We start from the raw sequence: 16,439 nt of genomic DNA, 5'->3' as shown, positions 1-16,439 counted from the left end.
AAAATAGAGACATTTATTGAAGAAGATACAAGATATAAGAAACATTGTGCATAGGACAAGAGCGCCTCAGTCCCCTTCAAAGGAGGCACCTTGGGACCTCACACAGTTCTCCCACTTGCCGTCAGCTGTGTTGTCATATTTTCCTGAATCTCATCCATGGTCTGAAATCTCTTCCCCTTCAAAGGTGATTTTAGTTTTGGGAAAAACCAGAAATCACAGGGCACCAAATCTGAGCTGTAGGGAGGCTGAGTCACCTGGGTGATTTGATGTTTCACCAAAAAAATCTGCAGGAAAGGTGAGTGGGCACATTGTTGTGATGAAGCTGCCAATCACCAGTTGCCCATAGCTGCAGCCTTAATCAAAATAGTTTCCATGGAAGAATGCTAAAGCTTAATATAAAACTTGATGCAGATTTGTTGCCCTACTTGCTCACTCATTTTGAATGTGATGGCCACACAGTACACATGCTCACAGTCTGCTGCCCCCAGTGACTAGTTCAGTGAAGTCATCATTGTTCACACATGTGCATTCCAGTCCACTCTCCTTAGCTGCCAGATTACATCAGTGTCACACAAGCTATTCTCATAATATTAACAATGGCTGGACTTTTTCTGGACAGCCCTCATATAGTATGTCTTATTTTTCTCATGAATCTTAATTTTTATTTTGTATTTCATATCTGTTGTTCATTTTGCCTTATTTTCTCAGTTCTATTTTCTAATTACTGTCCTTCCATCAGTAATATTTAATTTACCATTTAACCTTTTTAGAGATATTTTTCAATGCTCATAGTGTGTTTTTTAAAGAATTTTGGTGGGTTTTCTGAATTCTCTTTTTCTTTGGGCATCATGCCTTATTCTCGCCTTATAGAATTTACCCTCTTACCTTTTTATCTTAAACATATTTATTTTCAAATCTTTTCATAAGATTTAAAATAACCCTAAACTAGAAATAACCCAAATCCATCAACCAATGTCAATATTGGAATCTCTCAAAAAGGGATGTTCCCTTTGTGCTTATACTCTTTCCTTATGCACGATCTGTTTCAGGGAGACAGACGTTGCCCCAGTGTGGGGACCTTATTGGTGAGTTTTACACTTATCTCTGCCTGGTTCACAATATTTGATCAGGTCTAGACTATTTTTTTGCATCGTCATTACTGAAATATATAAATAACAAAAAACAAACATTTCCAGTAAATGATTATTTTTTACAAGTAATACAGTAATGTAAACCTAACAGTCTCTGTTTCTAACAGTTTCTAACAGAAAACTACCATTCCTAAAATTTCCCTCTATCTCCTTTGTAGAGAATACTCCCCTGATCTTCAGCCCCAGGAAACTCCAAAAATGTTTTCTACCATTATGATTTTGCATTTTTAAAAATTCGTACCAGTGGAACCAGAATCACGATGTGTGTGTGTGTGTGTGTGTGTCTTGTTTTACTTAGTCTAATGTCCTTGAGAGTTATTTACATTGTCCTGTGTATCAATAGTTTATTCCTTTTCATTACTGAACCCTATACCACTTGATGGGTACATTGTAATTTATGATTTGCCAATTGCTGGACATTTGGGCTGTTTTCACTGTTTTGCTACTATAAACAAAGCTGCTATGAATTTTGTATACAAATATTTGTTCCATGTTTTCTTGCTTCTTTGCATGCTTTGTATTTCATTAATGGATGCTGAAAATTGCAAAATTGTGTTTTTAATATTGAATTTTATTTTATTCTTGTATAGTGTGAGGACTTGTTCTGCTGATCAAGTTATGTTATTTAGATTTCCTTGATCATTTCAAGATTCACTTTTAAGTTTGCTGGGGTGCATATGACTACATTTGATCACTATAGGCCACCTCTTAACATTTATTTCAGTATTAGCATCGGCTATGGGTTCTTTCTTCTTTCTCGTGTGCTGTTGCCCCAACCACAGCTCAGAACTTGTTCCCACATAGGCATGGGATTCATCCTTGTATCATGGCTGACACCAACTTCCTAGTTCCTGACCCTGTACAGGAAGTTCAGTTCCATTTTTCTTCAGCACAAAATAATGCTATCCTTGAGGCATCACCTGATTCCTTGTACCCCTCCACTTCTCTACAAAGATGTCTACCATCTCAATTAGAATGTTTACAACCTTCTGTTTTAACAAAATATTTAGTTTAAGGGACACTAATCATTTGTGGTAGAGCTTTCTGGATGGTAAAGCCTTAAGGACTGAGTCCCTATGTGCAGAGAGGACAGCATAGGAAAGGGGGCCTCAGTATAAATCCGTTTGTGAGTCACAGGTGCTAACTTGCTTTGTTCTCCAGGCTGTCAAAATTCTGTAACAACAACGCCCTTGCCCTGTTATGGCCCTGTGCATGTAGGATTAAGGCACGCCTGCATCTTCCCCCGAAGTCCCTGCCTCTCCATTGTTTCTAAGCATCTAACTCTTGTCTTTCCTTTAGCCACTTTAAATTTGTCAGGGTGTGTCAGCTGCCACCCCTCAGGGTACTAGGAAGAGATTCAAAGGACATTTCCAGCTGGGTTGCATAGCATTTCATTGTCTCACAAAGGATCACCTTCACAAGCCGAAAGAACTTCTAATACAGTTCAACAATAGGGTTTATTGTTTCCTGGGCCCCATTTCAATTTTATTGCACTGTTGAAACTTGTTTTCTGAAAAGCTTCCAGAAAATAACCTGACTAAATTGTAAAGTTAACAATGAGTGGTTTTAAGAGAGGTTATTTTCTGAGTACTGCGAGATCACTCCTACACCATGACCTCCACGTTTAGCCACTTGACACTTGCCAAAGCTGCCAAGAGGATCTAGAGAGGATCCATCCTTAACAAACGCCCACGGGCCTTTCATCCTCTCAACATACCCATCACCGCTCCCTCTTTATCTCCTTATAATTACAAAATCTTTTCCACCAAGATGTGAGCTCTAGACAATCATTGGTATGATGACCTTGGTCTCCATTTTCTGAAGAGAAGTTCAGAGATTGGGTTCTAGTTCTTTTTACCTTTTAGGAATTTTCATTATCATCCCTTTTGACAAAAGAAAAACAGATTAGAAACAACCAAAAACACTCAACACAACTTGTTTAAAAGGTTTTTTCTTTTTCTGATTATCTCAAAGTCAGAGAGCCCAAGTTAATTACCAACCTTGATTAGCCTATGAATTGACTATCACTTCCCAGTACTGTCCTCTAGGGTAGTGATTCTTCTGGAAGCAGGAGTTTGATTAGGGAGTATGGAGTGGTACTAGTAGCCCCAACTTCTGGTACCATACCAGCCACTTTAACTATTCTACATACAAAATTACCTTCTTCCACCGATCTCAAACACTGGAATTTGGCAAAGGCTACTTTGCATTTATGTTAGCACGTGCAAGTAAATCCTACCATGAATGAAACTTGCATCTTCGTGTTCCAGCTGAACTTTTCCACATATCTCCTCTTACCTGTTGCTCCCTCCACCCAGTAAAACACTTGTGGGAAATTCCAGGACCCACGTTACCTGAATGTTGATAGATTTTACAACTTTTCCCCATGCTATTTTCTATACAACTTTTGAAAATACTAAGTAGCGAAAAAAATAATCTGAAAGATCAGCTGAAGAAACATGTACCCTGGTTGTAACGTATGTTTCCACCGGCAGTTTTTCTTCACATTATAGAGCAGTCTGTGTGGTGTGATGACCTTGGTCTCTGTTTTCTGATTTGGTTTAGAAACAACCAAAAACACTCAACACAACTTGTTTAAAAGCTTTTCTCTTTTTCTGATTATCTCGAAGTTGAAGAACCCAAGTTCATTACCAACCTTGATTACTGACCACGGAATACCTATTTTTTCCTTAATTCTTGAACAAATTATAGCATCTCACATTCTTTGGCTAAATAAGAGTGAGAATATTACCTTAGATGTACAGAAAACCTTCCCTCCTACGACCTGGAAGATGCTTGCTTTCTTGAGCAAGTCTTTCCGCCACAATGTGAGAAGAAACGGCTTTGCTCTAACAGGTTGCTCTGTATTGCATAGAACAGAGCAATTGAGAATCTAAATGTTTCCCTTCCCATTGGTACCTCTATCATGGAAAATCATAACTTGTTTATAGTTTGTTAAACCCTCAAATATGCATCTGATTAACCTGATTTGGTGTTTCCCTGTGATGGGCACATATCTGTTTTGATAATCACTTTGAAAGCACATTTCCTCTTCAAATATTGTGGGATTGATTTTCTTTTTTATTGTACAACATCCAGTTGCCGCAAGGAGTCCTTAAGAGAATACTGCTTATTTAATTATTATCCATGATTCTTTTATTTATAATAAAAGCAGTAACAGCAACAACATATTTTTATGTGACCAAGCTTTTTGCTACATGCTTTGTTTGTATGAACTTGATGCACCATCAAAATAACCCTACAATATCGATTTCTCATTTCTACTTACAGGTGAGAAACTGAGGCACAGAGAAGTGAACAGCCCTAAGATCACCAACAAGGAAGAGAGACACTCTTAGAACCCAACCCAACACCACCTCCCTGCCATTGGGGGTTCCAGGTCCTTGGGAGTGGAACCCCATGCACAACGGCCTTAGTCGCCTCTGTCTTCCCAGTATCCAGCCCAGTCTGTAGACTTAGCAGAACAGAAGTGTATTATCATGGAGATAATGGAATACATGCTTTAGGGACTATCACTTTGTGGTTTTCTAAAAAGTTATGAGTTACTGATTCAACTGCAGTGAAGACTCCCTTCTCTTTCCATTCTGATTCCCTCCCTCTTCACCACATTTCCCCTGCTATTAGGTGATGTTGGGTTGGCTGTGGGCATTTCTGGGAGAGTCTATGGAGAAACTGAAGTGGAGGATACATTTAGTCTGGGCTTAGAAATGTGTGTTTGATTTGTAGTCACTTCCAAACTCTGTACTCCGAACTTCTGTACTCTGTCACGTCATCCCTGTGCAGTATTGGGGGTCTGTATTGCAGTAGTCAGCCCCCAAAATCTGAGTAGTGGAGAATTTTGGAAACAGAGCCAAAAGCTGGTCTCTGTAGGCAATCATTTTAATCTCAGCTTTTACGTAAGTGCAAGCTGACAGAATTATTCCAAAATCTGGAAAAATTCCTAAAATTTTACATGTGATTACATGTAAAATAATGTGTTAAAAATAATCTTAATTAACAATTATTCTTGAAATAGGAAAAGATACTATAGAAGTGTTATTATATGATGGGTTAAAGTATATGCAAATAAGAAATATGGGGGGAAGTGTTACAGATGTGTCTGTAATACTACAGGTAGTTAAACAAGGTTTCCATTATTTTTCTTGAATTTATTAGATATATAGTTTCTATCATATTTTTTAAATTTGAAGTTTGTAGTGACTTATTTTCATACTTGATTTCAGACTGTGAATATTTTATATTCCTTTTCTTTCACAGTCCCTTCAAATTATATAAGCTTCAGGTGCCTTAAAAAATGGGATCTGCCCTGAGTATGTGCTAAAAATGCATGTCACAATGAGTTAAGTCGAAATGACTGGAAAGCCCATGGAAACTGTGTCTCCAGATTCAGAATGGAGCTCCCGCAACTGTTGTTTCCTTTTGCAAGTGTGTGTTCCCCTTGTCCCATCAGCAAACGGGAGCACCTTCTAGGTTCAGGAAGGAGACTTTCCAGCTGTTGTGCTTAGCTGTGACTGTGTGCATGAGGTGAACTCTCTCTCTGAATGGCTGGTCATAGCTGTGCTTTTGTCTTCCTGACAGGGATTTTCCTGGTGCCATGTTGCTGCCACCACGAAACCATTTTCTCAAGGAAGGGTGGGCCCTGGCCACCAGGGGGCGCATGATCTCAGAAGTAGAGTGCACAGAGACATCCTGCAACTGCATCTACTTAGCCTGAAACAGAAATGACACAACAATTTGTAGGCGCAAGAGAGGAGGAAACTGAAGAGTAAGAGAACTGTGGACAGGCATTTGCACAGCCCTGAAGCCCTGCTGTCTTCACTGCTCATATCTTTCTAAGGAAAGATGGCCCATGAAACGCCCACTGTGATAAACAATTGACCCTCCGGCAGAGGCATTCACAAACACCTGACTAATATCATCAAGCCCACACACATTCAGGAAAAACTGTAATTCAAACTTTTCTTTGTGTTCTATGTTAAATCTCATTTTCAAAATATTAATAGTTTTTCAAACTAGGGATGAATTCTTACAGTTTCTGTGTTTTGACTGAGGAATCATTTTACAAAGGGCTATTTTTTTCAGTAAATTCTATTTCCACTGTTATGCTTTTAGCCACTAGTCTTAAGAGCTCTGTCCCATCAAGAACTATTAAATGTATATCAAACGTCATCTTTGCTTTTAGTTCTGGTTCTGTCTGTGATTGCAGGGGTGAGGTGAGAGCTTCAAATGCTTCAAAGGAAAACACATGCCAAGCTGATTGATGAGAGAAAAGCCATTTCAGACATCGTTTTCTGTTTGATTTTATAAACAAACCACTTTAAAGAAATAAACCAAGTATAAACCAAGTAAAATTCCAGAAAAATAATACTGGTTCAGATATTATTTTAAGGACAATTTCTTTTTACATATACCCACAGTTCTGCAGTCAATACACTCAACCTTGTCTGCTATTCTTCAAAAGCTGGGCTCATGGAGACACTTTAAATGGAGATTTACAATATATATTTCAAATAGGTCTAGAAAGATATTTTAAATCATATTTCAATTTTATTTTTAAGAACATATGAAGTTTATAGAAAGGAGTTGGATATATAAGCAATGTGTGAGAATGTGTAAATATTAGAATATATGATTATAAATACATATTCAGAAAGAAAGCCACAAGAAAGGAAATTGTGGTATATTTATTTATCCTATTTACTTTCTAAACTACCATCTAAATATAGGTTCTTCGAAGGATGTCTTAATATTTCATATTAACATTACAAATAACTCAGAATCCAAATTGAATTTGTCTGGAATGGGGTTAGGTGATGTTTTCAAAAATGCCCCAGAAAATACTAATATGCAGCCAGAGCTAATCATCTCCTGGATTGTCAGCTTGCTCAACATGGGGAAAATTGACCTCCCCACAAAGCTTTCAGAAATTATTCTTTTGGGGAGCTTTTTAGCACTCTAGGACATCCAACCTCCCAATAAGAGAGAACTCTTTTAATAGTATAGTCAGCCTGGTTCATCTGGGCAAATATATAATTAAAAAATATTTCATTGAGTGGTGATTAAACAGTTTAATTATTATAACATTTCACTAGTTTATATTTTTATATAGTTTTATAATTTTTGGCCTCTATATTAAGTGGTTTTCAGCTTTTTGGCCTATTGAAAATTATGTATATATACACATATATATGACTTACATACATATATACACATATGTGTATATATATTAGATAGAAATATATATACTGGAGAGAGAGAGAGAACACTGAAATATAGATCTCACTCAATAGTTTTCCTGGGACAGGTATCATTTTAGCTGTGTCCATGCTGACTGATAGTAGTTCATTCTAGAAAAAAATTATTTTATGCAACAAAGAATGAAATGTGGTGTACAGGAAAAAAATAATAAAGCTTAACAGATCAATCATCAATAGTAAGTGATAGCAACTACCGGTAAATTAAAAACCTGATTGATTTTCCTTGTCACACATTTGTTATTGTCCATAGAAAAATTTCTGAAAGTTCTTAACTACTTCACAGAATCATGAAGCTGGTTGGTCCTGTCTTTGCCAACACTCAAGAGGCTTTAGGGTCTGAAAACCCAACAAGAGCATATTATGGGATTTACCCAGGAGGTCATCCAATCTCACTTTGCTGAAACATTCTCCTTTCAGTAGTGATTGCTCCTTAGCACATCTGGGAACACAAGGGACTTTGACGCCAGGCAAAGAAAACTGCCACTAAACTGTTTCCTAAATGGTAGGATTTATTTAAATGCTCACATACAATTGAATGAGACAAACTATTTACATAAAACCTAGGTACAAAAAATATAATACACTTTAACTGTACATAATCAGGATTCTCTTATCTTTTTTCCAGATAGAGGTGAGGAGGGCATTGCTACGGAAGGAAGAGTGCTGCACTGTTAGCAGGATGTAGGATTGTTCCTTATGAATTTACTGTCTTAAAAAAGATGAGTAAGTTTGGGTTACAGGAATTGGCAACTTACCAAGAGCGGAGAATGAGCATGGCATTTTCACCTCTGTTAACAATAGCGCATTTTAACATATACATCTGTCTGTTTTCCTCCGGAGTCCTGGCTGGGAGAGGCGTGAGTTGGCTTCTGCTGATAGGCTGGATAACCCCAGTCTACCCCTTCCTTCTCTGAACTCCCGCAACTGAGTCAGTCAAACAGGTAATGAGCTCCCTGGGCTACTGCAATTGGTGTCTTAAATGGATTTTTGAAAACAATGTATCTGTCAGGTGTTGTTAAACAACTTTCTTAGATATAGACCTGGACATCTCTCATGTGCACACTTAAGACCAGTGAACTGACGAACAGACAAGATAACAGTGAAGACCATTGGAAATTTGTATTTCACATTGAATGTAAGAACTGGAAAAAAAGTCTGGTATGCTCATAGACCCTGTGAGTAACTACTCAGCAATCCACAAACAATCCAACAGGGCAACCAAAACCTTTTTTCACTCAAGTGAAGGGGAAAGCGATGTTATCTCATTCTTAAAAAGCTCCATTATGATTAATATGTGTGTGTGTGTGTGTGTGTGTGTGCGTGTGTGTATCCTTTTTAAAAAATGAAAGAATCCCAAATAAGTTTATTTTCTATCATAAAACAGCAACAGCAAATTAACGGAAGGAGGCTTTTAAAAGTACATAACATTTTCAAAAGTCACATCAAGTGGCCTAACAAAAACGTTTTGTGATACACCTTTGAAGAATCCTACACTGCACCCAGTTTGTGCATTTTCTTTCCCGATGATGTAGTATTTGGCAGTGAGTGTAGGTGCTTAAGTTAAACGTTCTTACTGTGCTTTCTTTCAAAGTGTGGAAGTTCAAGTGTGACTTTGGTCATCAGTCATGGTACAGAGGAAAAGACATAGACTTTAGCAGAGAAAATGCCATTAACCTCATCCTAAATTAAGAGTAACAGCTTTGTGAACTCGTGAAGCAGCTTTGATGCTGACTTAAAAAAAGAAAGAACACAAAACAGCAGGCAATATTCTATGAGGTTCTCATTCCTCTCACCTTGTCTGTGGCCACTGTCGCCAGCCTGTGTCTGATTTTCTTCTATCTATGGACTTGCCTGAAGAGGGACAGTAACAAAAGTTTGTAACTTCTACAGGCATCCGTTGACATTCCTACTACAGGGCAAATGCTAAGGTGTTTGCAGGAGGGTGTAAGATGAAAGTGATGTCAGTTTCTGGAAGGCCAGGCTGGGTTCACTGTCGTTCTGAACATTCCTTGGCCCCTATTCTGGAGCCACATCCCAGTAGGGGGTGAAGATCATATCTGAAGATGATGTGCTTCTTAGTCATTTTCTATTCCTGAGTTCAAAGAGGCATAGAAGAATGATTTTCTTTAAAGAACAGCCAGTCAATCCCCTACTTTAAATTGGAACCAATAATATCCAGATAAAATAATAAATCATTTTAAACAAGGCACTGGCAAATTTTTATAGGAAAGTAAACTATTTGAACTTACAGAGGGTGGCTAACAATGCCCTCTTCTTAGCAAGATTTTACTCTGAGCTTGTATTTATCTGACATGTGAACCACTTGAACTGCCATTCATCTAATACTTGGGCCCTCTGGAATTACAATGCCAACAAGCTGAGAAAGAACATGATCATGTTTGAAATATTGGCCTCATATTTCTGGCTACATGTGGTGGGATGAATTTGACTCTTCTGCCCAATAAAATTGTTAGTTAAAAAAATGCCATAAAGTGGTTTTCTGCCTTTACTTTTCTCCTTTCTTGTTCTTGACTAGTCATCATGCCAGCAAAATAAAACATGTTTACTTAAATGAGAATTGGTTCTGGCTCTGGTCATTGGTAAGCAGCCTGATTGCTTTCTATGGCAGAACTAACACGATCTTTCAAAACTACTGTGTGAGACAGCTTTCACTAGGGACAGTATAGTTTGTGTCAGTCTCTGAATATGGTTTTGATGATGCTTTCAGTCCCTTTGCAGAGTGGAATTATGTTTTCAAAAGAGAACAGGTCTCCATTTCTGATGCTTCTGTAACACGTACCAAATTTTTGATAAAGCAACATAGGACCACTGAATAAAACCTTGATCCCCCTGCTCCAAAAAGTATGGATGGTGACTTCTTACTGTGCTTTCTTTCAAAGTGTGGAAGTTCAAGTGTGACTTTGGCCAACAGTCATGGTACTGAGGATGACTGTATTTACAGGTCCTTAAATAAGTCCTTTAAAAAGGGGGTATGGAAGAGTGATTTTAAAAATTTTGTGTCTTTCTCCTTCCTGTAAAATGTTGGTGCACTGGAGGGTTGACAGATCATCACTAGTCTAGGCTAGAGAAAGGAACAGTACTGGGAGCCACTTCCAAAGAATTTAAATGAGCCTAATGTAGTTTCCCAATGAAAACCAGCCAAACTTGAACTGTATCCAGAAACAACCCTAAAAATTAACCTGTGATTAATGTCAGTTGACAACAGGTTTCTTTAGTGGGATTAAATTGCTTGGTGCAGTGTAAAGTAGGGATTTATAATTGTGCTTCTTGTAGTAAAAGAAAAAAGAAGAGGAAAGAGAAAATTAAAAAGACACACAGGAATGAAAAATGTGACAAGTGTCCACGAAGGTTTTGGCAGGAATCCCAAATGTCCTAGTCTAAGGAAGAGCTGCCGTGTGCAGGACGGGGAGGTCCCAGGAGACATGACAGGGCCCCTGTGGAAGCCCACGCGTGAGGGCTCCTGCTGGAAGCAGGGTGTGCAGGTGACGGGTAGGCACCTGAGCAACAGCTCTACAGTGACAGCAACAACGTTCCTCCACAGCTGGTGAAAAAACTTAAGGCTATAGCTGAAATTACTCTAAACAAGCTGAAATCTGTTAAGAGGGAGAGATAGGAAAAGCGAGAGAAGTCAGGAAAACCAGAATAATCTTCCTTTGAATAGAGTGTTGGACAAATATGGGGGGATTTCTTCTCAGTGCTAATCAAAAAGATTTACCTAATTAACAACATGAAAATGCTGTTGTGGGTGAAGGGCGTTTTCCTCAGTCACTGTCTAAAATTGATTAAAGATCAGCTTCGATATAATTTAGAAAGTATTTCCCAGTGATGCCCAGTGATGCTTTTTTTTGACAGGTTAGTTTCCTCTTTCCTCGGGGAATGAGAATAACCTTTTAAACTTAGAAGATACTCAGGAAAGGGATTCAAAAAAGCAGCTAATGTGATAAACAGCAAGGACATTTTTCTTAGAGGAAAGTGATGAAATGGGTTGAAGCATCCAGGTAAAATCTAATCCAGGAACAATTAGGAAACCACCTGGCTACTCTGTAGGCTCCCCACACAGACAGAGTGGTCCTACATAGCACACAAGGAATGAGGCAATGCAACTTGGACTCCACACTCAAAGTCCCCAAACACTGCTGACTGCAGTCTTCCAGGCCTCCCAGAGAACACCTGCCATTTAAACTTTAATTTCAGTAGAGCCATTTTTGCAAATCTGGGGATAGGAGGATATTTTGAACTCAACATTACTAAAGATAGGCTTTTCCCAACACTTATGAAACTATTTCTTTAAATGGGGTATGGTAAAAACACACATATGCTAATAAGTCCATGTTTGTTAATGCCCACACTACATATTTTCACAGATCTGAAGGTTCATTGATCAATAAGAACATGTTTCAAACTCTACCCAAGGCCTTTATCGTAATGCCTTAAGGCATTAGATGAAGAGTTTCAATCTTGTTCCTACTTTCAATAATTATCCAACCAACTGTCATTCATATGTTATGTATCAGTTGCTGGTGAATAATTTTTCCTTTTTCTCCCTAGTGGGGACTACTATGAACTGTATAATACTCTGAAATGCTCAGCAACACAACAATCATTAAAAACCTTACTTCCAGGTACCCTGATTTCTCAAGGTACATGTTGAAATGCTGTGGCCTCCACACAGGGAGATGTGGGAGTTAGTGGATGGGAAGGCAACACAAGGTTAAAATCAAAAGGCACCAGAGCTGAACATCTCCTCACTTGACCTGGAGGCAGCAATGACACCTGGGAACTTGGGAAGTGGCTCGCTATGTACAGCAAGGGGCAGCAGAAAGCAAGCTTTGCACATCATTAATGCTCTTGGTAGGGGCTGATCGCCAGACATCAGTTCAGTCAGGGTGATGGAAAATAAAAGTTGACTTTCATTAAATGTTAGTTCTTTCAATACTTTCCATAACATGGAAAATTTTAAAAAAGTTTTTTTACAATTATATTTTAGTACTTTCAATACTTTCTTCACTGACATCATTAACGTTCAAGATTTTTTCTTCGCAGGGAGAGAGGAAGTGTAGGGTCTATCCAATGCTACACAAGTCATTATTTTACAGGCTGGCTCTTCAGGACATTACGATGGACCAGACAGGTGGGCATCCAGGCCAACTGCGTGGCCAGGAGCTCCCTGGAATACCATGACATCCAAAAGTCCGAATAAGGCTAGTTTCACAGCAACCTGCAGAACAACTTCCCCGTCCTCGTGTCTGTGTCGGTGCCTCTCCTCTTTTCGCTCACCTCCCTGAGCGGTAACACAGGAACTACATCAGGTCCAAGGACGGAGTGTCTCAGACCCCATATAATCACCTCGACAGATGCAAGCCAGGCTGCATCCTGGGATTCCTCAGGCACGAATCATTCCATGTCCTAACACACAAGTTGCTTCCAAGAATTCCACAGTATTCTCCAGATGGGGAAGATGGGAGATTCATGGTGAATCACTGTATGGCCACATTCATATTCTTTATTTTTATCAATACTGTGGACCTAAGCACTCCTTGTGTTATGTGCATGTGTATGTAGGTGTGTGTAGGGGGCTCTCTCATATAAAGTGACTATTATCTTGAATTAAAACATCATGAAGATCTATGCTCAATAGCTAGAAGAGGCTCTTATTTCTAAAATCTCCTTCCAATGTAGGTGATACATTTGTTAAAAAGCTCAAGGAAACAACTGACTTGTTAAAAAAATGGACTGAGCACAATAAGAAAACTCGACATCATATCTCATTCAACGATGATCAAGTATTGTAGACCAGATTTTCACAATGTCATATTCAGATTTTTGTTGCTTTTAAGGACATCTATTTTTGGCAGCAATGGGACACTTGTGGCTTGAAATGCACTTGAAATGTATCCAAACTTCATCTCTGAAGTCTTGGAAACATGGGCAGTCATGGAGCACAGGCCTTGAGGAACTGGGGAATTTCAAGAAGCCAAAAATATAAGAGCCATTAGTACTCATCATAATTATTGAGATCTGTAAAGTAGGCATTAGAGTAAGTCTTCCCAGTGAGATGCGGGTTGAAGTATTTGTTTCTTTCCTCTAGGATCAAGTTGTTTTTATTAAATGCCTGTGAAACATAAAAATAAAAAACTTAAGTAGTATTTCAGAAACAGAATATAATTAGGAGACAATTGTGTTGAACTTGAGCTCTCTTCTAAGGCTCCATTATTGGAAAATATGTTTCCTCACTTACCAGTTTCCTAACATCATTGGCCTTACTGAGGATTTGCCTCAAAGCTAGAATAAGGTGGGCAACTTTTATATCTTTCAGTCTATTGTTGAGTTTTAGGCAGGAAGTTTCCAACAGTGATAGGGAGTACCTATTGTTATACCCATTTAAAGATGAAGAAACTGTTCAAAGGATTTCATATAAGTTACTCCATTTGATTTTCATTATTTTCAATTTATTGAGAAGAAAATGGGAGGCTCAGAGAAAGTGCGTTACAGCTGGTACGTGACTCATGAGCCCAGGCCTGCCAGCTCTAATGCCACTACCCTTCCCTCCCCTTCTTCCTGAGAATGAGATTGGTCATTCACTCCAAATTTCTGGGGCAAACACTAGGTTGATCACCCACTGGGGAAATGTAACAACATACACCAGTCACACAGCACTTGTACATCACACAAAGCTTCACTGTGCTTGAAAATGATTTGAAGATAGTCTTGACAATACGGTAACAATTTTTCTCCGACTGCCATCCTGGTGACTCCTGAAATGGCCCTGTATTTCTGATTGCCCAACCCTGGTCCCCATTACCAGCACCCAGCATGTATTGGTCCTTGGCCTGGAGCTCTTCTTTTTGGCATGACCTCCCTTTGGATGCAGAAGGCACAGTGGAGGCAGAGCTGGACACTGGCCAATAACCTAATATTTCTCAGCATTTTATTTGTTGTTGTTACCTTGTCTCATTTGTAACCTACATTCCCAATATGAGATTCCATCTTTCACAGGCAAAGCAAAACTAAAAAGGAAGTTCGTCATAAGCGAGAGCCCGTTACCTTGCCCCACCCCGTCACCTGCACCATCACCATTGTGTTTTGCCAGGAGCCCCAGGTCCGCCTGCCTTCTTTGTACCTCTGGCTGCTGCAGTTGCTACCCGTGTCCCTTACCTTGATGGCCTCCACCGAGTCATACTTGTCCAGTTTGTTGATGTGGTTCGTTATGCTGGTGTTGAGAGGGGCAGGCGCGATGGGGTGGATGACAGTGGCATCGTGGGATTGCTGCTGGTACCGCTGGCAGTAGGTGTAGACAAGGAGCGTAAGAAGGCAGCCCAGGATGGAGCTGCTCAGCCCCACAGCGACCATGTGGAACATGTTGAACTCTGGGAAGACAGCATCGAAAGTGATGCTACACTGGAAAGGAACATGCTACACAACACCTCAGGGCTTTAGCAAATAAAGAAAAACAAAATGGAAAGCCCCATATCCATTTGAAATTAATCATAGTATGTTCTTTTGAAATGGCATGGCCAATGAAGACTCATCTCCAAAGTGAACATAGTATATTTTAAGTTAATGCTCTTATGCATCGTAATCAGTCCTTTGAAAATCACCTTAATATACTAGCAGAAGCTTTTAAAAAAATTTAAAGAATGTTCTTTTCTTTCAAATGCAGCCACTCTACGGTCTATGGGATTTCTAGGAAACATGTTTTTAGGCTCCTGGACAGGCTGGGTGTCCCCATACGCACATGGCTGTGCGCCACCCACAGGGGGAGACGGCCTTTACTGCTTCTAGTACTGCTCGCCTGCAAGCCACATTATTTCCCCCTTTTCTTTATCATTTCATTTTATTTAAAGATGTGTTCCACTTACATAATTCTTGTTTCTCATTATATTTTTGATTATGAATATGAACACATAACATAAAAAGTGTAAAAGGGAATATAAGAATAATAAGTCCTTTTCTTTCCTAGAGGGATTACCATAGCCAGTTTCTGGTGTGCTTTTCCCAAAGCTCTCTGCACATTTCTGTGCTGGGTCTGTGTGTGTGCTCACATGCATAAATATTATCCTGGACACTGCTTTTTTCCACATACATTACATTTTGGAGATCTTATAAAGAAAGTGGAGATCTCACAAAGAAATAAAGGATTTGTGTCAAAGGAATAAAATATGATCTTTCAGTGGTCATGAAATGACCTTCTTTTTTACACTTTTTTCCTGTTTGGTAGACTCTGAGTTATTTTCCTTGAGTTGTGAGTATAAAGTGTTGAAAAAGCGAACAGGCATGGATTTGTGGGTCTAATACCGCATTGGCTCAAGTGACATCAAGGTAACATAAGCATGACCTGCATGATGTCTGAGAAACAGCAGCAAGAAAGAAAAATAGGCATTTGGGGTGTGTTTGTAAGATACTTTGCAATTAAAGTTTCACGCCTCTCAGGGACTAAAGACAGCACTGGGAAGTGCTGAAGAAGCTGGGCTTAGGGAATACCAGGTAGAGCAGAGCAGGACCTTACTTCTCCTACTGTGTTGGCCCCGTGTGGCTAGCCAGTTGCTTGTGGGTTACTGCCCTTATGTGTCTCCCCTGCAGAGGACACATCCCGAGGACTTGGCTTTCCCTCAGGTGTCCCCTCCACTGGCCACTAAAGGGAGCTCAACCCCGTCCCTCCCCAATCTGTCCACACTGCCTCGAATGGAACCAGTGCAGAGGCCTGCTGGGCACCACCATCAACTCCAGGTGAGTCTGCAAAGCTGTGAAGTGAGGCCCCCGGGGCTCTCAGGAGGGGGGACCTGCAGGTCTGCCCCCCACACCCAGGTCATGGGGTATTTGTACCTTAACCACTCAGGCTCCTCAACAAGGATTCTTCAAGAAGCCTTCATGTTACCTGAGATCCACAGCAGATGCTAATATCTCTTACCTGTCCCTAAACCCTGAGTTCTCCCTTTAAGTGCCCCTTTACTGCATTCTGGGGACCCAAGGCCCTGAGAGGTGGATCTTC

At 39.6% G+C, this 16,439-nt stretch overlaps 1 protein-coding gene across 2 annotated transcripts in view; it reads right to left on the bottom strand.

Annotated features, from left to right (window-relative positions):
• SEMA5A (semaphorin 5A) overlaps positions 1–16,439 on the bottom strand; it is a 452,903-nt gene that overhangs the window by 14,260 nt on the left and 422,204 nt on the right. Inside the window, exons 22-23 of one of the 2 annotated variants that reach the window (XM_054578335.1) lie at positions 14,606–14,817; positions 7,928–13,562 (exon numbers count right to left, since the gene is read on the bottom strand). In XM_054578335.1, the coding sequence (XP_054434310.1) occupies positions 13,443–13,562; positions 14,606–14,817 (332 nt within the window). In that variant the 3' untranslated portion in view covers positions 7,928–13,442. Of the gene's footprint in view, positions 1–7,927; positions 13,563–14,605; positions 14,818–16,439 lie in introns of those variants that run through there. The other variant, XM_054578336.1, reaches the window with a different exon arrangement.

The sequence above is a fragment of the Pteronotus mesoamericanus genome, unplaced genomic scaffold, assembly GCF_021234165.1.
Source record: "Pteronotus mesoamericanus isolate MK-2021 breed Mesoamerican mustached bat unplaced genomic scaffold, CSHL_Meso_final contig_50, whole genome shotgun sequence".
In the NCBI taxonomy this organism is placed as follows: Eukaryota; Metazoa; Chordata; class Mammalia; order Chiroptera; family Mormoopidae; genus Pteronotus; species Pteronotus mesoamericanus.
The sequence above is the reverse complement of the archived record's forward strand: the minus strand, read 5'-3'. Positions and strand labels throughout refer to the sequence as shown.